Source organism: Delphinapterus leucas, chromosome 11 (assembly GCF_059928025.1).
Source record: "Delphinapterus leucas isolate spDelLeu-1000000601 "Yukka" chromosome 11, BTC_Dleu_Yukka2, whole genome shotgun sequence".
In the NCBI taxonomy this organism is placed as follows: Eukaryota; Metazoa; Chordata; class Mammalia; order Artiodactyla; family Monodontidae; genus Delphinapterus; species Delphinapterus leucas.
In genome coordinates, this window is record NC_143139.1 from 17,795,150 (window position 1) to 17,819,987 (window position 24,838).

At 36.2% G+C, this 24,838-nt stretch overlaps 1 protein-coding gene across 1 annotated transcript; it reads left to right on the forward strand.

The window, feature by feature from the left end:
• The first annotated feature begins 914 nt into the window (after nucleotides 1-914).
• On the forward strand, nucleotides 915-16,839 carry CMAS (cytidine monophosphate N-acetylneuraminic acid synthetase). The gene is made up of 8 exons (XM_022577757.2): nucleotides 915-1,216; nucleotides 7,737-7,879; nucleotides 8,039-8,194; nucleotides 9,934-10,067; nucleotides 11,802-11,896; nucleotides 12,271-12,442; nucleotides 13,210-13,363; nucleotides 16,243-16,839. Exons 1-8 carry the CDS (start codon nucleotides 957-959, stop codon nucleotides 16,431-16,433), a joined length of 1,305 nt encoding a protein of 434 aa, XP_022433465.1. The 5' UTR covers nucleotides 915-956; the 3' UTR covers nucleotides 16,434-16,839.
• The last annotated feature ends 7,999 nt before the right edge of the window (nucleotides 16,840-24,838 follow it).

Consider the following 24,838-nt stretch of genomic DNA (forward strand, 5'->3'; position numbering starts at 1 on the left):
ACCCACTGCTACTCTGCTGAGGATTTGCGTGAAACGCAAACCAGGTAAGAGAGGTGACAATTGCTGAAAGGAAAAGGTTTTCAGAAGTCCAAAAACAAGAAAACTAACAGGTGTCTACTACACTTAGAAGGGAATAGACAAGGTTGACTTCCAAGTTTTTCCACCAGACGGATGGTGATATTTGATAGAAAAGGCAGACAGATATGTTGAAAGGTTAACTAAACCTATTGTGGTGATCATTTCCCAATACATACAAATATTGAATCATTACATTGTACACCTGAAACTAACATGTTATATGTCAGTTACACCTCAATTAAAAAAAAAAGAAAGAAAGAAAAAGAAAATGCAGAGGTAGAAGCAGTTTGAGCTTCTCCTCACATAGTTACCAAAAATACAGGGTTGCTCTGGGAGGGTTGTTTTTAAAATGTTGAATTTAAGGTGCTTGGAGGACATTCGAATGAGGTCATCTCTTGGAAACAATGAGTCAGAAGCATAGCAGAAAGACGGACGTTTAAAATATAAATTTTAAAATATAAAATTGTTTAGTGTTCGGGTGCACCAGGGTGTGCCGTGGAAAACCCACCACAATTCCTAAATGGAGAAGTTCTTCAGCAGAAGATCGGTAACCTGTGTTGCCTATTTTATTAATTTCCATACAATATCAAGCCCCCTGGAAGCTACACTTCCTTCAAGGCATTTCTGGCCTTTCCGTGCCGGGCTTGGACTTGGGGGTCGCCCGGGCAGAGCCTACTGGGCCTCCGGGACCCTGCGAGCGACCCTCGGACTACAATTCCCGGCGTGCCCCGCGAGGGCGCGGGGACGTGGCGGTGGGCGGGGCCGGGAACAGCCACCCCCGCTAGCGGTCGGGCGGGGAGGTCGGGCGGCGCCGAGCTGAGGTGGCGAGACAAGAGCTCCCGGATGTGGAGAAGCTGGGGAGAAGGCGTGGGAGGAAGATGGACTCGGTGGAGAAGGGGGCCGCCACCTCCGTCTCCAACCCGCGGGGCCGGCCCTCCCGGGGTCGGCCGCCAAAGCTGCAGCGCAACTCTCGCGGGGGCCAGGGCCGAGGTGTGGAGAAGCCCCCGCACCTGGCGGCCCTAATCCTGGCCCGCGGCGGCAGCAAGGGCATCCCCCTGAAGAACATTAAGCACCTGGCGGGGGTCCCGCTCATTGGCTGGGTCCTGCGTGCGGCCCTGGACTCGGGGGTCTTCCAGAGGTGCGCATGTGCGAGAGTGGGCGGTGCGGCCTGGGCGGGGGTCGTGAGGGGGAGCCGGGCCGCCGGAGGGGCAGGTGCTCCGGGGGGCAATCGCCCCCGGAAGGGGTGTGCAAGATCCGGGGTGTCTGGGCCCCGGCTGGCAGCCGGGGGAGGAGGGGCTCCAGCTTCTTCCTTGTTCCATAGCTGCTAACAGCCATGAACTTGGGACCGTTCCTGTCTCCGCCCTTGAGAATAACATCCGTAAAGGGGGAGATTTCCTCTTCTCTACTGTTTGCGCTGCCCGGGTTGACCTCGCAGGGTAAAGGAAAGGAGTCCACCCTTGTGAAACGTCTGCGATAATCTGTGAACTCCTTTAGGCAGTGGCCGTTGGCTTTCCCCTGTTGCCCGGCGTCTGATACCCACCTGGTGCTGATCGATTAAGGAGGCATCGGGTTCATGAATGGAGTGGGCTGTCAAGGCTTTTCTCATTTCAAGCTCAGCTTGGAGATCCTTTCCTGACCTTTGGAAAATACTCTAAGCTATCTGCCTGTGAGTCAGCACAATCTAGACAGCTCCCCACATTTGTATGTAGGTGCGAGAGTGGAAAACCGCACCGCTGGACTGTTTGATGAAATGCTTATAAATGGTTTGATCATACTTTTGGAACCTCGTTTGTCCTAAGGACAGTTTTAATTGTGCATCATTTAGAGACATGGCCATATGCCGTATTGGCCAGGAGTTACAAGCTTATGTCATTCATAAAAGAAGGGAGATAGAATTCTGTGCCAAGAATGAACTTACACATGGTAATTTCAACCTAATTATGCTTGAATTTGTTACCGTGGAAAGTAAATTATTTTCACCTTTTTGATGTTTGGGTTTTGGTTTTTAAAGAGATTGCTGTTTTTGGAGCATATTAATTACCTACATTAATATATGGATAAATGATTTTCACTTAACTGTTCTTGTTTACAAAGGAGGTACCGAAAAAGTATAAATTTACTAATTTTCTTAATGTTTTTATCCAAAGGAAGTCCTGGGTGGTGCAAGGTAAATAAGAGCTGGCACACAGAATATAAGAGTAATGTAACAGGAAGTGTGCAAAGGAGTGATAAAGAAAGACTGGGGGATTTCGTTCAGTAAACACTGAACCCTAATTTCTGCCATACACATCCAAGGGAACAGCAAGATGTGTGTGACATGGTTCTTTCCGTGTTAAGCTCACAGACTTTTGGACATTTTTACCTCCTTACAAAGGGTACACACTGGGGGAAAAAAAAAAGGACCGAGAGAAGGTGCATCCAGTTAGTAGTGATGTAGTAAAATCCTATTTTTGTGACATAAACTAGAGAGGAATATCACATTCATAATAGATTGAGAACAGAATGCGTTTACAACTCCAGTTGCATATGTCAAGAAACCCCTTTCAAACTGGCTAACCAAAAATAGGTAGGGCTTGTTTGAGATACAGATTGAAGGGCAAAAATGATTCATTCAGCAAACATTTATTGACTACCTACTATGTGACAGGCACTATTATGTGTCCTTAACCAAGGGTTATAGCAGTAGGGTCCATCCCTAGGCTGGTGAAGCTTGCATTATAATAGGGAGAAGACAGTTAATATATAAACAGTGTATACTGTACCAGGTGATAATACATATTTTTAAGAAAAAGAAAGTAAGGGGATAGTGCACTTGGTCACCATAATCCTCTATTTCTTGATTCCTCTAGATAGGCTCTCCCCTTATGGTATGGGGGTAGTTTTGCTGAGAATGGCAGAACTTTCCACACATAACAAACAACTCCATCCAAACGTCTGTGTTCAACCAAACTCTGTCATGGTTTCTAGCAGCTTAAGGCCTTGTTCTTAGGATGATCCCAGCCCCCGAAAATGCGTGCTCAGTGCTGCCGGGAGAATTTACCTATGTTCTTCTGGCAGATAGCCCCTGGATGCCCTCTTAAAACAGTTAATTTAGAAAGCTTGCAGTTATACATCCCTCTCTGCCCTTTGAGTTCTAATCTACTACCCAGAAGGGGTAGATTTGAATTTAATTGACTTATTCTGAAGCTGCAGTCAGTTTGGAGCAGCCTTCCTGCTTCTCCCCTTCTGCCTCCTTCAACAAATATGTACCCTATGAAGGAATTGGGGAAACCTGTAGCTTGCCTGATTTGTGTTTTTCAGGCCTGGAGATTATTTTGTTCAAAATCATTTTGACTTAATTGAGTTTCTGGCCTGCTTAGAATCAAAGCTAACGATACTTTCAAGGTTGCTAACTTTGCCCACTGACTTGGAGAGTTAACAGTCAAGAAAAATGCTGAGATAATATTTTCATTTAGTAAAAAGCTATTGTTTGAGCTGAGTTTTTAAGAGCTTGGTTTCAACAGTGGTTGAGGGCTGTGTAAGTGAATCTCAAGAATAAATTGATCTTTTAAAATGTTGCCTAACGTGAAAGATAAACATAGGTTTTGGTTTCATTTCTAGGGTGTGGATTTATGATTAATGAAGGGCCATGCTATGTTGTCCTTGAAATGGCAACTTACGATTTGAAGTTTCTGTCGTAGGGATCATGGTTGATACTCCTGTTCATCCTGTTAGATGTAGTATGACTTCATCTGAGGCTAAAGCCATTGACGTTGAACTTTGACATTTACTTTATACTTGATTTTAAATTTAAAGCCATTGACGTTGAACTTTGACATTTACTTTATACTTGATTTTAAACTTAAAGCCATTGACGTTGAACTTTGACATTTACTTTATACTTGATTTTAAATTTAAAGCCATTGGCGTTGAACTTTGACATTTACTTTATACTTGATTTTAAATTTTATTAGCCCTGTTTGTTCATTTGCTCATTCTTTCTCTTTTGCCCTGCCTCATCTGATGCCCCTAAACCAAGGGAGAATGATTGACTGACTTAGTCCTTCTAATAAATGATGATCATTGTATTTTAAGTGTACCTATAAGATGCTGTTTTCATATTCATAATGCCATTGCCTTACATAATACATACAAATTAGACATTTGGACCTTTGAAGGTCTGAAAGCAAAACTTCAGTTTTCCTTCCAACAGAGTCAGTGTGAGGATTAAATGAGACTGTGTAGCTGTTCCTTTATTGCCATTCCTATTTTATTATTTTCAATAGCTAACACTTATTAAACGTTTATTCTGTATTGTGGTTTATGTTGAATTCTCATAACAATCATATTAGGTAATTACTACTATTATTACCTCCGTTTACTGAAAATTGAGGCTTAGGGAGATTTGACCTAGAGTCATATAGCTAGCTTGTGGTAGAGCCGGGATTTGAAGCCCTTCCTTCAGAGTCCATGCTCTTAACCATCTACTGTTTCATTCATTCAACAAATTGAGCACCTGTTATGTAGCAGGCACTATAAAAATACCTTGTAAAAAGTAAAGCATTGTAGAAAGGTTAGTTATTGCTTCCTGACCTCTCGCTGTCTCTACCAATCCGCTGAGAGTTTCTCAAGAAAATGGATTATATATCCCAGTGTCCAGAGTAGGGCCTGAAACAGAATAGGCAGTCAGGAATCATTTCATGAATGAAGGAATGAATGAATAATAAAAGGGAGGAAAGATGAAACACAGGCAAACCTCTTCCCAACCTCTGTTATTTCTTATTTACTGTTTAGCATTTCCAAAAGATCACTGAATCCTGAGGTGTTGAATGTTTATTACAGTAAAGATCAGGATAATAAAATGGCTTCAGTAATTTATTTCAATTAGTGATGGAAACCAGATGTCAAAAGACTCATCTCTTTCTTTTACTGTTTACTTTTTTATTGTGTTACCATCACCACCCTTCTTTTATCCTCTCTTTAAAAAATTCACTACATTTTTGTTGGTACTTCACTTTGTTATATAACTTTGTGACACTTTCCAGTGAAAAACTTATCCCAAAATTATTTCAGATTTTGAGATGGAGGAAAATGAGGGCTCCTATGTTGTGCCTTGCGCAGAATGACATGAGTAGGTATGACACGCTTGACTCCTAGCCAATGGCTCATCTTGTTTACTAGGTTTCCTCTGAAAAAAAAAAATTGGGGGCACTATGGGGGTTTATTGACTTTATCTCTATTAAATCATCTGCCAATAGTAAAGGCAATAAATGAAATTAAATTCATAAATGAAAACCAGAGATGTTAGAAATTTTTCTTTAGTTTCTCTCTTTTCACTCTTGACAATTGAGCATAGACATTTGAAACATGCAGGTTCTCATTCATTCAGTAGATACTGAATGAAAGGGGTAAAAGAAATAGAGTTGACCCTTGAACAATGTGGGGTCGGGGTGTCAACTCCCCACCCCGGGCAGTCAAAAATCCCAGATTAGCTTTTGATCCACCAAAACTTAACTACTAATAGCCTACTGTTCACTAAAGCCTTACCAGTAACATAAACACATTATGTTTTTTAAATTTAATGGATTTTTTTAATTGAAAGATTCTTTAAATTCTGTAGTGCTTTACAATTTTCAAAAGTTTCACACATGATTTTATGTAATCCCATAATAACCCTTTTTTTTCCCCTACCCCTATATTGGCCCTCCCCCTTTCCCTCTCCCCATAAGTAACCATGAGTTTTCTATATCTGAAACACATTATGTTTTATTTAGTTTTATGTTTTATTTTGTTTGTTTTATTTATTTTTTATTATTGATTAACACATTTTATAATATATATGTATTGTATATTACAATAAAGTAAGCTAGAGAAAAGAAAATCATAAGGAAGACAAAATACATTTACATACTGCACTATATCATAAGTTTACTTTGTTTACAAGATGAATCACCTGTCAGTATCAATATTGTCATATGATACAAAACACTGTAGATGTTACACATATTACTAACACTGAACATCAAAAATGAAAAGATAATGTGAAAAAGAAATTCATATTTATTTACAGGTATAATGATTCGGGCATTGATAACAAAGAAGCAACAGTGTGATTGCTTTATGGTAGCCTGTTGTAATCAGTGTGATTGCTTCACGGTAGCCTAGCCTATACACTAATGAATGAATCATTATAAAATTTTTATGGCATACAGTATTACAGTCATATTCATAATACAGTGTCAGAAACATTGTTCCATTTTTTTAAAAAACCACTTACCTGTGATGATGGGCAGAGTTAAAAAACAGAAAAGTAAAACATTATTAACTTTATATTAAATATCACTCATGTCTATGTAAGGATAGACTATTATCTACATATGTTTTATGCGTTCATGGCATACCTTTTTTTTTTTTTTTTTGCGTTTTTGTGGTATTATACTTAGTCATCTTGGCTGGTTTAATTACATCGTTGTTGTTTATTTTTTGGCCATGCCTCGCAGCATGTGCGATCTTAGTTCCCCAGCCAGGGATCGAAACCACTCCCCCTGCATTGGAAGCACGGAGTCGTAACCACTGGACCGCCAGGGAAGTCCCACCTAACTTTTTCTTATTTTTTCCAATATTACTAGGCTACACCACAGTTTGCAATTTTTTTCAAATTTTAGCAGACCTTCTAAAATTTTTCCAGTACATTTACTGAAAAACATTCACACAGTTCAAACCAGTGCTGTTCAAGGGTCAACTGTATATGCATATACCAAAGAAGTCATTCAGATTTCTTTGTGTAATGTCACTATAAAAACATTGTGGCTAGAGTAATACATCTTCTGTTTCTAGCAGTGGGGATTTGTAAAGGTCAAGGAAACAATTCAGTACAGACTAGTACACGCCCCCAAATAATGTTTTATATTTTACTCTTAGTCGTCATCTTATAAAGTCCAAATGGTCAACTCTGTAAGCTGTGGTTAATAGAGCTGTTCAGCTAAGCTCTCCTGAGCCAATCAAGTCATGTTCTCCACATCTTTAATTGTTATCGGTGGCTTTACCCACTTGATTCTGTGTTCAGATATTTATATACCCATTGTTAATTGGCAAAAAAAGAGTTGGCTTGTCTGATTGTTTTGGGCATTTAGTCTCTACTAAGCTTGAAACTCTTTCAGTGTTGTGGTTTGGCTAAGCCAAATCCATTTTTTTCTTAGCAAGTATATTAAATACACAATATTTTGGATTTTGATGGGGAATAAGAAGCAGTATCTTCTTTATTTTCTTTAGATTTGAACTTCTCGTGTTACTAGTGTCTTTAATATACCAGTAGCTTCAAAAATACCAATTATCATTTTTTTCTAATTTTATAAAACTATATCTAGGGCTATGTAAATAATATGTATATAAATAATATGTTATATATAATATAAATATTTATATATGTAAATATAAATATTACATCTAGGACCACATTTTTGATTCAGACATTTTAAAATGTGGTTTACATAGAAAATACTTTATTTTTCTTTAAATTTTATATTACTTTCTATCTGTAACATTATTTTGCTGGTACAAAAACTATTCTAACATTATGTAAGCTGTATTTTTGGGGTTGCAGAGCTCCTTTTTATCTTTAATGATTTTTTTTTTAGTGATTTGGCTTTTTATTTTTTTATTTTTTAATATCTGTACAGTGTTTGGGTTTCAACAGACCATGATGAAATTGAGAATGTGGCCAAACAATTTGGTGCACAAGTTCATCGAAGAAGTTCTGAAGCTTCAAAAGACAGTTCTACCTCACTAGATGCCATCATAGAATTTCTTAATTATCACAATGGTATGAGTTTGACTAATAGTTTATTCAAAATTTTACATAATTTCCAACTTGCCTATCATTTCACAAGACTTGTTTTAACATTTGAATTTAGATCTTAGTGTTACTTGCTTGCAAAGAACTTTATTTTGATGTTCTTTTCATTTGTTTTGTCTTTTTAAGAGGTTGACATTGTAGGAAATATTCAAGCTACTTCTCCGTGTTTACATCCTACTGATCTTCAAAAAGTTGCAGAAATGATTCGAGAAGAAGGATATGATTCTGTTTTCTCTGTTGTGAGACGCCATCAGTTTCGATGGGGTGAAATTCAGAAAGGAGGTAATCTGTTGTATCAATCTTTATTTTAGCTCATTTTATGGAGAATTAATTTTTCATATGCAAATATTCTTTAGGAGTGGGGAGAGTAAAAAGGGAGCAGTAAAATAGAACATGGGATTCTTAACTCTAGTAGGTAATAACATTTATAATGTGTTCTAAATCTTGTGATTATTGAGGCAAAACAATGATACCAAATTAATTCTCTACCAAATTACTTTTTACAAAGGATTATTTTAACCCTCTATTTGTATTTTGAGGAAGACATGTCATTTTTCTAGAGCAAATACTTTTATGTTGTTCTAGACTTGTTTGATAAACTCCGTATAAATCACAGAATTGTGGGAATAGAAATCTTCCACCGAAAAGTTTTGGAGAACCTCAAGAATGAATTTGTGGAATTGCTTCCCAAAGTTTGTAACTTCTCGTGCAAAAAGAGTTCCATAACATTTAGCTAGAGCCTGATTTCTAGCCAGATAAAGTAGCAAAATCTGTAATAAAGAATAGAATCACCAACAAATAGGTAAATGTAACATACTTGAAGAAAGGCAGTGTGATTACTCTTCAATGCCCTGACATGTGTTGAATGTAGGAAAGCTGGTCTCTAACCTATGTTTGACTTAAATGAGAGGGGAAGATGCAGTGAAAATGGAGAAGGTCCACAAAAGAGCAATTAAGATAAGATAAAGTTATAGACAGAAAATGATGATTTTTCAGCCTCTAAATATGAATGCTGTCAAAATCAATGCAGTGTATCAATGACTAAATTTATTGATTTCATTCAATAAGCATTTATTGAGTGTCTTCTCTGTAGCAAGTTCTGCGTTAAGTTTTATATATATAATATTTTGAACTTATTCACTAAATATCAGAAATAAGATATAGGAAGGATTAAAGCTTGTAAAACACATTTTTGAACAAATCAAGGAAGCCCAGTGTTAAACTGAATATTGAGCTTTATATGATATGTGATTAAAGTTAAAAAAGTTCAAAAAGTATCCATACACATCCACAAACACAAATTTGGCAAAAATTTAGTGGAAAGCCAAGGGAATTCCTATATACCAATACTGAAGGCTTCATTTATTATATCATGTTATAATCATTAATGTTGGTATTGCTCAGCCTTCATTATTACCAACAATAAGTAAACATTATTTATTTATTGTTATGTATATTTTATATTAGTATTGTTTTAACTACTAGTAAGAATGTATCATACATTATATAAGCAGTTCTATCAATATGAAAGTTTCAATAATTTAGTGGGGAAGTATTCATTTTTCTGTAATAATTCCATGAGAGTAATTTCTCAACCACATTAGATAAATAACACATACATTGTATTTCTATAGAAGCTCATAGTGAGCAGTAGATTTAAAGGGCTCAAATATTGAACTATGGGTACTTTATAACAAATTCACTTCTTTTGAAACTATTTTAAGGTTGCCTTTATGTCCTCCCAAAGCATTATATTTGTATAAATAGTTTAAAACTTTAATTGCTCAGAATTTCTCTGTAAGATACCTTATTTTTCTCTTATTATTGTTATTGAAAAGCAAAGATAAATCATCAGAATTATTAGAGGTTTTGTTTCTTTAAAAAATCTTTTAAATTGTTTATTTAGATACAGAAATATTCTACCTTCTGAGTTCATTTTTATTTGCTTTTTAAAAAAATTACTGAATGAACATTTTCAGTGTTCAAAGCACCTGGGACTTACTGTAGCTTTTTGCTTTTAGTTCGTGAAATGACTGAGCCTCTGAATTTGAATCCAGCTAAACGACCTCGTCGACAAGACTGGGATGGAGAATTATATGAAAATGGCTCGTTTTATTTTGCTAAAAGACATTTGATAGAGATGGGTTACTTACAGGTTTGTGCCCTCATTTTGCAAAAACCTTTCAAACCCTTTTATCTATATACTTTGAGTTCTAAGAAAGAAGTATGTCACATTAAGGAAAGTATTAACCCCTAGGGGAAAAGCAGTAACTGACAAGATTTATTATCTGAGGCATTTATCCTGCACACTTACCCCAAAGTGATCTTTGGGGTTCATTCAGTGAATATGGGAAAGATTCTGCTACAGTTGTAACATTAAGATTAGAAATGAAACAAGTATTGAATGTTCTATATGTGTCCTGGTATTCATGTTATTTCATTCAAAACTCTGTTTTTAATCCATAGTTGTATTACTGTCAAGTTGTGGTTGTACAGTTGAATAACCTGTATTACTTTGAAAAGAGACAAAAAACACAACAGTATAGTAGAGGTGAAAGAGCACCAACCTGGGCATCAGGAAAACTGGAATATATTGTAGTAAAATCTCTATAACTATTTAACCTTGAATATATCATTTTATCTGTTCTGAGTCTTAATGCTCTCATTTTACAATAAGGGAGTTGGATGTCTCTCTCATCTTTAGAGCCTGTGTGGTTACGTTACATCATATACTGTTTTTTCATTTTGGTTATAGCTATTCTTTATTCAGCATTTACTATGGACCCAGGACTATATGCAGTACTACACAGGTTATCTTATATAACGGAATAAAATGGATGTTCCTAGTTCTGTTTCAGAGGAGGAAATGGCAGCTCTGAAAAATGAAGCAATTGTCTCAAAGCAAAAACAAGTTGTGAATGGCACTGTTAGGATTTGGATTCAGGTCCTATGTTACTCAAAAAATAGCATTTAAGAACCCCCGAACTCCATTCTTTATAGTAAAAATTCTAATGTGACTCATTCTCTAAGGGGAAGGAATTTTTCCAATCTTCTGGTCAGTAGGCGAACTGTAGACTGGCTGTTCAGTTAAGTTTGAGTATTCAGGAAAATTAGATTTGACATCTATAGATACCACCCTCCATAAGCTCTTTGCTAAGGGGGAATGTGATTTGACCATTTCCTAAAGTGTGGAGAAAAGTAGGTTTCTCATTGTAACAAGATTTGTAAAGAGACTGACAATTCTGAAAAATGAAAATTTCTAGTGATTGATATTGACCTTCAAATGATTACAATCAGGAGAGGCCTCACTCCTCTTGCCCCATACCCCAGGATCATGACACTGTTCCTACCTTTACCCACATGTGACCCAGACAATTATTGTCCACTCCCATCTGTAGCTCAGGGATCTAAGGCAGTTCTGTACAGTAGATACTACAGTTCCTTTTCCTCCCCAATCTTACCCCTATTGCAAATAGGAACAGAAGTTCCAAAAACATTCATGCTACTGCTTTTGGATGATGATGGGAGAGACTACCAGAACAAAGGGGATACAATTAGGGATTCCCAGAAAATTCCTTGTGGTCAGAATACTGGAGGATGCATATTATTTCTACTCTGTTTCAGTCTTTAAAATCTATTTAAAGAAAAATGGGAACTTGCACTGTGTAAATAGAATTTGAAAAATGTCAAGGTTGTTTATGTGGTTTGAATATAGGGAAAACAATAAGCTCTCCCCTCCAAAAAAAATTATTGTATGTCTGGTATTACTGGCTTATTCATTTTTCTTAGTACTATAGAAGTGGATTCATTGTTCTGTATTGTAATAAACTTTTTGATATGTGTGAAAGCATGTTGACAACAGTCCTCATGGCACCTGTGCTATCTTTAGGGTGGGAAAATGGCGTACTACGAGATGCGAGCCGAGCACAGTGTGGACATAGATGTGGACATTGACTGGCCTATTGCAGAACAAAGAGTTTTAAGGTGAAAACAAGATTGTATAGCCTTTGCACTAGACCACAATGAATGATTTTTAGTGGATACCTTTAAATTCACTTGTGGACAACTGATTTTTGATCCTCCAATCTTAGGATCTTTTGCAATTATTTTGCTTATGTGAGGAAGACATATACATAAAATATGCCTATAGATGGCTTATTCAGTAACTTGAGAAGCACATAATCTGGTTAGACCACACTTAAAATCCTTGCACTGTAAGTTGAAGTGTGTATGTGAGGTTACCTGGAAAGGTAATGTTTGAGTAATTAAATGGAAACGGGCTACCAAGTTTACTGGTGTTAGCCAGATGAGAGATTAGTATCACACTAAAATTCAAAAGTCTCTTTGGTTTCTTTTAGATTTGGCTATTTTGGCAAAGAGAAGCTGAAGGAGATAAAACTTTTCGTTTGCAATATTGATGGATGTCTAACCAATGGCCACATTTATGTATCAGGAGACCAAAAAGAAATAATATCTTACGATGTAAAAGATGCTATTGGGATAAGTTTATTAAAGAAAAGTGGTATTGAGGTATGTGCCCCCTGAACATAGCAATGCTCTTTAAGATTGTGATTTAAGGTCAAGGAACACATGAGGGAAATAAGAGATTTACGTTTTTAGTATTATCAATTAAAATATCTGAAACTTAGCTTTCACATACCTAGAAAATTGTGCTATTTACTTTTAGATGAGCAGAATTAGTAATTTGTCTATCAGTAAATAATATTTCTTATTTATTTAATGAGTATGATAGTAGGTGCTATCTAGTATTTCCGATAGGATTTTGCAACCAGAAAGGTTTCATAGAAAATAGGTGTCAGCATTTGGAGAAAAGCAAATCTCAGGTGGATTTTTTAAATGTAGCTTATTCTTATGATTGAAAATTTTAATTCAAAATAACAATACTTATGTGTATTTTCAAAAATGAAGTTTAAGATGATTTCTTAGAATTCACTAGAAATCTTAAATACGTGTTTCTGAGCAGCATGAGAGACAAGTTAGACTTTCCTCTGAATAAACTGAATTATTGGGAGAATCTTAGATTGTTATCAGACAATGTATATTTTATTTTTTACCTGTAGATTGAATCCTTTCCACTGTAGAAAACAGTCTTTCGCCTTTATTGGACTACTAGCAATCAAATGTGTTAAAGCTTCATCATTTTAAAATAAATTAGTTGATTTTACTTAATTAGTCCTTCAGACTACTCACTTGTGATCTGTATTATTTAAAAGGTGTTATTTTATTATGAGAGATTTCTGTTTTCTCATTTTGCCCTTTTTTTTTTTTTTCTTAAGGTGAGGTTAATCTCAGAAAGGGCCTGTTCAAAGCAGACTCTCTCTTCCTTAAAACTGGATTGCAAAATGGAAGTCAGTGTACCAGACAAGCTTGCAGTTGTAGATGAATGGAGAAAAGAAATGGGCCTGTGCTGGAAAGAAGTGGCATATCTTGGTTGGTATCCTTCTATTCAGCCATAATAATGGATTGAAGATTTCTGATATATAGGAAGTACATTCTGAATATATTTTGCTATTATTAAAATGTACATAGATTTGACTCCCCAGATTCCATTTCCAGGAAAGAAATTGAACAAATATGCCAATAATGGAGGGAAAAAAAGAACCCACCTAAATATCCTGCAAAAATAGATTTATGCAACCATTAAAAACAATGCTGTAATATGTATTCCTTGACATGGTCACATGTCACAAGTTTTTCACTTTAGCATTAAGCAAGTATATTTATCACGTGTCTCCTCTATGCATACTTGGAACTGGTTGCTGGGACTTATTGCTTACAGGGTTTACAGTCTAATGATGTCAACATTTTTGAATATCAGTAATGAAAAGTTATTAAAATACATAATAACTATAAACCGTGTATGAGATAAATATCTACAAGGACAATATGGGCCTCAAAAGAAGAAGCACAGGGATGCTTTGGGAGCATGTGATCTGGGGACTTCAGGAATAGCCTTTGAATCACATGTGAAGATTCAGTGGAGAAAAATACTATAGAACCTTTGATAGAAAATGATCCAATTTTTGTAAGAAGAAAACAATTTTAATGGAACATATAACAAATCCCAGCTGTACTTACTATTACCTGTGCAACCTTAAGCAGCTTCTCTAAGCCTTAGTTGTCCTACTTATAGTATAAACACAAATCAAACTTCATAAGGCTATTGGGAAAGAAATTGAAGATAATATAAAATCCTTAAAATAGTGTATGCATTTAGTAATAAGTGTATATCATTTATATAAGTAAAACTGTAAAATATATATGCCAAGGTGTAGTGATTATCCATAAATAATAATAATTAGCCTAATTTTGATTTTTTTTGCCTTTATTTTTTTTTAAAGTTTCTACCAAGAATATGCATTACTCATATCACAGAAGGAAAAAAGTATAAAAAGTAGAGGTTAGAAAATCAAGAAAATAGAGAATAAACTCCAAATTTTTATTTTAAAAATCAGAGCAGTATTTTGTATCAGCTACATAAATGTATAAAGTGTATTCCTTTAAAATGTTGACACTTTTTTTTCTTCCAATTTTATTGAGATATAACCGACTTACAGCACTGTATAAGTTTAAGGTCTACAGCACAGTGATTTAACTTACATACATCATGCAGTGATTATCACAGTAAATTTAGTGAATATCCATCATCTCATATAGATACATATGAGATAATAAAAATATGTTTTCCCTGCGACGAGAACTCTTAGGATTAATCTCTTAACATACTGCTTTAATGAGCATAGCTTTTGAAAACAGGGAACATGATTCCTTCACCTCTGTTCTTCTTTTTCAAGATTGGTTTGGCTATTTGGGGTCTTCTGTTTCCATGCAAATTTTAGTTTTATTCTAGTTCTGTGAAAAATGCCTTTGGTATTTTGGTAGAGGGATTGCATTGAATCTGTAGATTGCCTTTGGTGTAGTTATGATCATTTTAACAACATTAATTCTTCTAATCCATGAGCACAGTATATCTTTCCATCTGTTTGTGTCATCTTCAGTTTGTTTTGTCAGTGTCTTAAAGAGTTTTCTGAGTGCAGGTCTTTTACCTCCTTAGATTTATTCCTCTGTATTTTATTCTTTTTGATGAAATACTAAATGGGATTGTTTTCTTAATTTCTCATTCTGAGAGTTCATTATTAGTATATATAGAAACACAATAGACTTCTATGTATTAATTTTGTATCCTGCAACTACTGAATTCATTTATTAGTTCTAATAAACACTTTTATAAATAAAATTTAATAAAGTTTAGTTTCAGGGGTGGGTTATGCAAAGAAATACTTTATCATCTTTCATTGAAAACAATTCAAATTTCAATACATTTAATAATAAAAGAAAAAATTTCAGTCGATAAATGTAGAACAGATTTAAAACAAACACTCTTAACCAACATTTATTAGTAGTATTTGGTCTGTATTATAGTAATGTTATATGCAGAATGGTGAATGTTAGATCCTGGGAGCTTCTGAAATTCATCCTACCAAAAAAATAAAATAAAATAAGAGGGGGAGGTGGAGAAACTAATAAGCAAGGCAGGGAGAGAAAGGATGTAGTTATGTCAATGTGATGGTAATTTTTCAACAAGCAGCATACGAATCAGAGAGAACTGTTAGAGACTTAAGATGTATAGCAACAAAATGCACTATGTGGACCTTTTTTGGTTTCTGATTCAAATAAATCAACTTTTTATAGTTGATTTACAGACAATTTTGAGACAGCTGAGGATATTTGAGCATATACTAGGTTATTAGATGATATTAAGGAATTAGTGTTGATTTTGTTGGTTGGATGATATTATGTCAGTTTCTTAAAAATATATGTATTATAGACAGATGGCAAAGAATTTATGGGTAAAGTATATTTTCTGGGAATTCCTTCTTCTCCCTTTCCTCCAAAAAACTTGGGGGGTAGGGAATGGACAAGAATATTGATAAATAATGCAAAACATTAATAATTACTCTACATAAATTTGGGATTCTTGCATGTTTGAAATTTTCCTTAATAAACAGTTTAAATAATTATAGTTTATATTAGATTTCTAGTAATTGTAATATGCATGGCAAGCAGAAAGTATACTCCATTCTCCTCTAATTGATAAGCGTTTATTATGAATTACTTAGGAAAAACCCTAGACCTTAAGTATTTATTATACTTGGAAATGCTTTTATTTTTGTTCCATCTAATCTGTAGTATTCTAATATACAGTGTCTGAAGTTGCCAGAATTACTTACTGATTGCTGTTTGCATTATTTAGGAAGAAAATTCCTTCTCTCTTTAAATATTCAACCAGTGTTTCTTTAACTTGATAGGAAATGAAGTGTCTGATGAGGAGTGCTTGAAGAAAGCGGGCCTCAGTGGCGTTCCTGCTGATGCCTGTGCCGCTGCCCAGAAGGCTGTTGGATATATTTGCAAAAGCTATGGTGGCCGTGGTGCCCTCCGAGAGTTTGCAGAGCACGTTTTCCTACTAATGGAAAAGGTTATTAATTCATGCCAAAAATAGAAATTAGTGTTATGTTGGAAAAGAAAGTATACAGCCTTCTTCAGCCACTTTTCTTTTATTTTTGATTAAGTACAATTCCATGCTGTAATGTTAACAGAGAGTGTGATTTGATTTGTGATATATCTTAATATCTTTTAAAGCAGAGTCTTCTCAAACTGTCACTCCAAAACCTTCTATGAAATAACTGTGCTGTACTTTTCTCTTTATGCAGGATCATTATTTAGAGATTGATCACAGTCTCTCTCAGATTTTTAGTAAATGCAAGAACATCATCAAAATTGACTTTGTATTGTATCCTGTAAAATTGTGTGTTTGTGTGCTTTTAATGATGCTGAAACTTTATTTATTTTGGGACAGTTTGTCTGGTAAGACATGCCCTTCTATTAATAAAATTACATTTCACAAACTTGATGAAAACTGTCTTGTTGCTATAGAAGAGATTTACCAAACATTGCCTTATTTCCTTTAAACACTGACCATGCAAGTCAGCGTGAGAAACAAGCCACTAAATACCAGCTGTAGAGCATCCGATTGTACTTCATATATGGATACATACAGCACATAAATACAAATACAGATGTCTGAAGAAATTCATGTACTGTGAAGGTTGTATATTGGTTTGTAGTAAATCGTTTGCAGTTACCTCGGAGATCATGGTAATTTTGTGTACTAAATTTGGCTATTATCAAAATTTTACAGCCAGCACAAATCTCTCTCCTACCTGGTTAGATTCCAAGAATGGGACATTAGCTCATAATTGTGGATGCTTACCTAATAAAAACACTAACCATTTCTTGTGGAACATTTTCATCTATTTCCACTATAAAAAGAGTTCTTGTAAAACTCTAGCAAGAAGCAAGCCATTCACGCCGCGCTATATAGGAAGCTGTTTTCCAGTCAAGGCTGGGTGGATCTGTACAGTTCAGAGTCTGCCCCTATAGGCCAGACATAAGTTGGAAAAAAAAAAGGACCATCTTCTACCTTAATTTCCTTTACATCTTGTCCTGGTTTTAATCCCATCTTTCTTGCTTTTCCACTGCTAACTCTATGTTCTCCCATCCCCTTAAATTTACACATTACCAAGGTTCTAAACGCAGCTCTTGTTCTTCCCGAAGACCACATCTCTATTCAGTATTTCAGCTATAACCTCCGTGCAGATGACTCCAAAACCTAATCTCTGTTGTGAGATCTGGTTGCATTTCAAGTTCTTTGTATTATAGGCCAGATTCCTGTACCTCATCTCTCAAATGTCTGATTTTATCATTGGGACATCACAGCGCCTTCCTCAGTTTCTCCTTTTCATTTCTAGTCAGACACTAAATCTTGAGTTTGATACTAGCCCAGTGTCCCTTCAGTTTATCTAATACTATTGCTAGATTAATTATGTATTTGCTGTTATCATTTACAAAATCTGTAGTGACTCCATGCTGACCACAGAATGTAATCAAACATTTCCCAGTCTGAATGTACTCTGGACACAATATTTCCCGCTTCGGTTCCTACTGATTCTTGTGCGGTTCTCCACCCCAATCAAGCTATTCTGTGTAATTCTCCAACCATGCCTCTATTAGCCTATTCTCAAGTCTTATATTTAATCACCACATGAGTCACTCATTCCTAAAAAAACGTCCTGACAAAATACCTCCTGTAAATACCATGCATAAGTTTAGATTATACTGGAGTCCTTGTTTCGTTCCCCTCACCCAAAGCCAAATACAAAGAGACAGTTCAGACCGCACTGTGACTCCTAGTTCCTATGTGCCCAATAGTAGGGAAACTTAGCCAAGAAAATACATGTTCAGCTCTGACATGTAAAGAACTTCAAAGTTGCCAACCCCTTCCCCTTCCAGTTTGTTCAACAAGACAAACTGGCCAAAATCAATGACAATCACATCCAGAGACAGAGCACCTGATATTGGTTTGTCTAGAGCAAAACCTGCTGGATGCCATAAACTGACAGGAACATTTAGTAATTTTGCAAATTGCCAGAAGTTGTGTGGAGCTAATGTGAGAGTGAGAAACTCCTAGAAACTGCAGTCATGGGAGGTGGGAGTGGGACACACTTTCCCTCCAGAAATGCCAGCAGGTTATCACAGAATGGGTCTGAGGATTCAAGAAAAATCCCCTTATGGTCCTGATAGGAGAAACCCTATCTCCCTAATAAAGGACTACTCCAGTAGGAAGGACATCTCCCCAGAGGGCAATACAGAAGACTTACCCCAACAGGGAGAAGGGAACTCCACTCCACTCCAGCCTCTCTGTCTCACCTAAGGTGGGGAAATTCCCCCTTATTCAACAGGGGAGATGACATCAAGGAAATAGAGAATGCTGCAGGCAGGAAAAACAGTAGCAGCAGGAGGAAGAAAGCTATACGTTGTAGGAGAGACAGAAGCACCTGTGAAGGCATACTCCCAAGACAAGCCCACTAAGAGACCAAGTCTTAGAAGATTTTAGAATGCTGCCCGTCTTCTATACCCTATGCTACACCAATATGTTGCTAGTATGATAACAGTGGATTACAGCTTAAAAGACTACAAGACACAGACTTTCTGTGAAGAGAAATAAAAAAGGAAGTCCCAAAATCAAAACCAAGGACATTGGAGGAATTTGAAGTCTCTGGTCCCTATAGCTACAGGAAAGAGTAAATACAGTCCAACTCCTAGAAAGATTAACATAAACCTTCATACTAGAGACTTTGTGTCTTGGTACCCATTACCCAATAACATACATGGCTTTCAACAACAAAATTATAAAGCATACAAAAGGCAAGAAAAAGCAGAGTCTGAAGAGAAAAAGCAATCATCAGATCCAGACTCAGATATGACACACTTGTTAGTATTATCAAATAGGCAATTTAAATAGCTATGATTAATATCTAAAAGGATGTAATGAGAAAAGTACCCAACATGAAAGACCAGATAGGTAATGTCAGTAGAGAGATGGACACTATAAGAAAGAATCAGAAGTAAATGCTAGAAATCAGACACAGGAACAGAAATGAAGAATGCCTTTGAGAGTGGGTGAGTAGACTTGAAACAGCTGAGGAAAGAATGGGCGAACTTAAATATTAGCCGATTTTATTTTGTTTTTCTCTATACATCTGAATTACATGTTTATTTTATTACATTTTGTTTTTTTCCTGTTTCATTGAGCTATACTTGACATATAACATTTTGTAAGTTTAAGGTGTACAACGTGATGATCTGAAATATGTATGCATTGCAAATGATTATCACAATAACGTTAGCACATCCATTACCTCACACAGCTACCATTCTGTGTGTGTGTGTGTGTGTGTGTGTGGTGAGAACATTTAAGATCTACTCTCTTAGCAGCTTTCAAGTGTACAACACAGTATTGTTAACTACAGTCACCATGCTGGACATTAATTCCCAGAAACTTACATATCTTATAACTGGAACTTTGGACCCTTTGACCAACGTCATCTGTTTCCCTTATTCCCCAGCCCCTGGCAACCACCAGTACACTCTCTATTAATTCCTTTGGTTTTTTGGTTGCTTTTTTTTAGATTCTACATATAAGTGAAATCACATGGCATTTGTCTTTCTCTGTCTGGCTTATTTCACTTAGCATAAGTGCCCTTAAGTTTCATTAGTGTTGGGCAAATAGCAGAATTTCCTCCTTTTTATGGCTGAATAATATTCCACTGTATATATCTATATACCACATTTTCTTCATTCACCATTGACGGACACTTAGGTTGTTTCCATGTGTTATGAACTTGTCAGGTTAACACTTAATAAGTGGATCACATAGATATGTGGTCAACCAAGGTAGTGACACAGGAGACTCCCGAACTCCTCACACCAACACAACAAATGTACAGCTACATATAGAGCAATTTCCTTTAAAAGAAATCCAGAAATCAGCTGAGTGATTCCTAAACATCAGACAAATGAGAAAATACACACATTGAAACTGGTAAAAAAGGCTGAGACACACTCTTGCTATAAACCCTACTCCCAGCACAGTACGGGACGATCAGGAGGGAACTCCAACTACCAGCTTCTCCCCGAAGAGTGAAGAGTTTGGACATTACATTTAGCACCCAAACTTTTAAGATGCCCACACGATAGATGGGACCCCAAAATACCTAACTCTGAGAGCCAGTGAGGCTTGCATACATGAGACCCAAAAGACTATCGCAAAAGAAGCAGCAATAGTTAATGCGCATGTGAGCACTTGACAAAGCTATCCCACCAGGGCTCAGTGCAGAGGAAGCAGGCAAAAACACCCATCTCACACTTGTTCCCTGGAAGCACCTTAACTACATGCTTTACCAGCTGCTGCCTGAGAGTCCAGTCTTGGTAAGATATATGTTTCTAGGAATTTATCCACTTCTTCTAGGTTATCCAATTCTTTGGAATATAATTTTTCATGGTAACCTTTATAATCCTTTGTATTTTTGTAGTGTCAGTTGTAATGTCTCCTCTTCCATTTATAATTTGAGTCCTTTTTTTTTTTTTTTGGTTAGCTAAAAGTTTGTCGTTTATGTTTTAAAAAAACCAACTCTTAAAGTTTCATTGATTTTTTTCTATTGTCTTTCTAGTTTCTATTTCATTTATTTCTAATCTTTATTTCCTTCTTTCTGTTAACTTAAGGCTTAGTTTGCTCTTTTTCTAATTCCTTGAAATTAGGTGGTTTATTTGAGATCTTTCTCTTAATGTATGTGTTTATCACTATAAACTTCCCTCTCAGAACTGTTTTTGCTGCATTCCCTAAGTTTTGATATCTTGTATTTCCATTTTCATTTGTCTTGACATATTCTTTTATTTCCCTTTTGACTTCTTTTTTGACCCACTGGTTGATGAGGAGTGTGTTAATTTCCACATATTTGTGAGTTTTCCAACTTTCCTCCTGTTATTGACTTCTAGTTTTATACCATTGTGGACAGAACAAATGCTTGACATAATTTCAATATTCTTATATTTGTTAAGGCTTGCTTTATGACCCAATATATGATCTCTCCTGGAGAATGTTCCATGTGTGCTTGAGAAGAATGTTTATTTTGGTGGTATTGGGTGGAATATTCTATATATTTTGTTAGGTGCATTTGGTTTACAGTGTTATTCAGGTCTGCTGTTTCCTTATTGATTTTCTGTCTGGTTGATCTATCCAGGGTGATCATAGCATATGGATAAATGAAATGATTGACAGCAGTGTCTCAAGGGATGGGGAGGATGACTTGGGAATACACTCATAAAGTGGCACAGTATAGTGTTATTTGAAGGTGGACTTAGAATATTTTAAAATATATATTGTAAACCCTAGGGCAACAACTGAAAATGTTTTTTTAAATGTCGAGAGGAAGTAAAATGGAATAATACAAAATTCTCAATTAAACACATGGAAGTCAGAAAAAGAGGGGTGGGAGAAAAATGAACAAATGTAATAGAAAATAGAAAACAGTTACAAAGATGGTAAATTTTAATCCAACTCTATCAATAATCACATTAAATGTGAATGGTCTAAACACACTAGTTAGAAGACAGAGATCTTCAGATCAGATTAAAAAACTAGACCCAACTTTATGCTGTCTACCACAAACCTACTTTAAATATAATGACTCAGAAAAAATTAACAGTAATGAGATGGAAAAAGAAACACCATGCTAACACTAATCAAATGATAATATCATACACTGTACAAGTTACCTATTGCTATATAATGAACTACTTCAAAATATGTTTGCTTAAAACAACCACCATTTAATTTTTCACAGTTCTTTGGGTCAGCAACTTGAGTAGAATGCAGTAGGGCTGTCCTTCTGGTCTCACCTGGGCTTACTCTTGTGGTCGCAGTCACCTAGTGGCTAGAATGACTGAATGATCTGAATTTTACTCACATGCTGGTTGTTGTCTGGGTCTTTCTCTTCTTGTAATCTTTCAACTTTAAGGAGAGCAGCCTAGGCTTCTTAACATGGCAATCTCAGAGCAGCTAGAAGGTGAGATTGGAAGCTGCAACACCTCTTGAGTGCTTCCTTAGAAGTCACCCAATGTCACTTCAGTCCCATTTCTACTGGTCAAAGTGAGGCAAGTTGCTGACTATCCAGCCCAGATCAAGAAGTCAGGAGATAGAGTCCATTTCCTAATGGAAGGAGTTTTATTTTTAATCCACTATCTATGTTGATATGTTCAGCTTTGGGAATTAAAGAAGCTGGGAAAAGAGATATGTTTGAGGGCTTTTATTGGAATTATTATGCATTATGCACTTTGGGCAAGTTAGTCAACTTCTCTGTGCCCTACCTTCCTTACCCTAATTGAAGCTAATAATATTATAGTATCACCTCAGAGGATTGTGAAGGTTAAATGAGATAATACATAAGTAGCATCTTTAGAGGAGTACCTGGTTCATGTAGGGCCTCTAAGCATTGATGGTGATGATGATGATGAGTGATGAATTGATTTAGCAATTACTACTTCTAGATTCTAGCTTCAACTTTGTCACTAATTAGCTAGGTGGCATTTTTCAAATCATTTAACTCCCTCAAGTTAGTTTATTTGACTATGAACTGAGGGGCTTATATAATAGACTACCTCTACGATCCCTTCTCATTCTATAGTTGCAACTGTACTGATGTTTAACTGAGAAGAAATATTTCACATAGAAGAAATATATGCCAAATTTATGGTAAATATAGGTATTTAGGGCACTGGGTATGACTGGCCACAGAATTACAGTGCAGAAGTCTTTTAAATTTCTTATTACAAAAATAAACTTGAAAAGGAAATACTCTGGATTAGACTCTGTGGTTCTTTGAGGGAGAGCAGCTATCAACAAAATAATCTGTGAGGACTATTTACTTTTCTTCAATTCAGCAATAAAGCATTAGCATGTTAAAGGTATTATAATAGTCCCTGAAGATAAAAAGATAAATAAGACACCAGTTCTACTGATGTCTACTCTGATGCAGAAATCAGCAGAGGCAAAATTAGCCTAGGCTGGCCAACAAATATAGAGAAATGGGATGAGAGATGAGTCTGGAGTGGTAAACAAACAAAGCCAAATCATACAGGGTCTTGTAAGTTACACTAAGGAATTTTTATTTTATTCTAAGACCAAGGGTAGAGAGAGGCCCTTAAAAATCTTGAAGCAGGAAAAGCTTTTCAGGTGAAGGTGCAATTCGAAGTGGCCTTAAAGATGACAGAAAATTTACTACCAGCTAGATTGTCTACTTAGTGCTTGCTCTTCTCTTTGTAAAAACTTACAGTGACTCCAAACTGCCCACAGAATAAGGTAAACACTTCTCAGTCCAAGTGTTATAGTTCTTTGTATCCTTCATGCCCATCTACTCTGATGCAGAAATCAGCAGAGACAAAATTAGCCTTCCTCTCCTTACCCCACCCGTGCCCATTATTCTCTTAAAGTTCAATCTTCCTTCATAGCCTGGAGTATTTATATGGGTGTTCATTTGTTTAAGTTCTAAAATGTCAGAAGGCCGGTCTGTTCTATTGGCATCGTATGGCTTCAGTGTGGTGATTCAGAGGATGCTGAGATGGGCTAGGCTGATCACCCTTGATACTGGAGGACTTACTCTTCCAACTGCTGCGAGTATTGTCAGTAGATGAGCCTCAGCTGTCAGCCCTCTTCAGCACTGCTTCAGCTAAAAGAGAGCTACTTCACCGAAAGTCACCCCTTCCTGGGGGTAGCCAACATCCAATGACTGGATGGACCCAGAGGATAAAAGTTCTCCCCACTTTCCCCAATAAGAGGCAACACTAAGGGGTCATGCTAGCTTCAGAGCTCCCTGTGGGGTCAGCTGAAGCCGTTGTTGAGACTGCATAGCAGCCCATCTTCTCCCTCTGCCCAATCCTCCCAAGATCACTTTCCTATAAACCTCCTGGACATTAATCTCCCTCTCAGAGTCTGCTTCTCAAATAGGACATTGGGAAATATTTCCTGAATGAGCAAAAGAATGAATATATCGAAGGATAGATCCTATACCAATTTGGGAGGGGAAATAGATAGAGGAATCACTGTTACCTGAATTGTTAATTATTTCCTCATCATTTAAAGGGCCATATGTGAAGTCTTAATAGTCTCTGTTACAATTCTCCTGTGTCTGGTCTTTCGTTTGTTTTCTACATACTGATACAAATTGCTTTCTCCAAGTGGGAAAGTTTTTGTTATGAATGTCACCTTTGATGACCTTGTGCTCTTGTCTGCCTGAACTGGATGGAAAAGTTTTACTACTAAAAATATACTAAAGAATGTTGGTTTGTCCACATTCCATTGACAATATTCTTTTTTTATACTGGATAAAATTTTATTTTTTAAAAATTCTTATTGGAGTAGAGTTGATTTACAATGTTGTGTTAGTTTCAGGTGTACTGTAAAGTGAATCAGTTATACATATACATATATCCACTCTATTTTAGATTCTT

Bases quoted from the DNA above. Each gene is read 5' to 3' on its own strand.
- CMAS (XM_022577757.2), top strand. From the start codon at position 957: ATGGACTCGGTGGAGAAGGGGGCCGCCACCTCCGTCTCCAACCCGCGG. The intron at 8,195-9,933 runs GTAATCTGTTGT...TTTTGCTTTTAG, and splicing joins GGGTGAAATTCAGAAAGGAG to TTCGTGAAATGACTGAGCCT. The intron at 12,443-13,209 runs GTATGTGCCCCC...TTTTTTCTTAAG, and splicing joins TAAAGAAAAGTGGTATTGAG to GTGAGGTTAATCTCAGAAAG.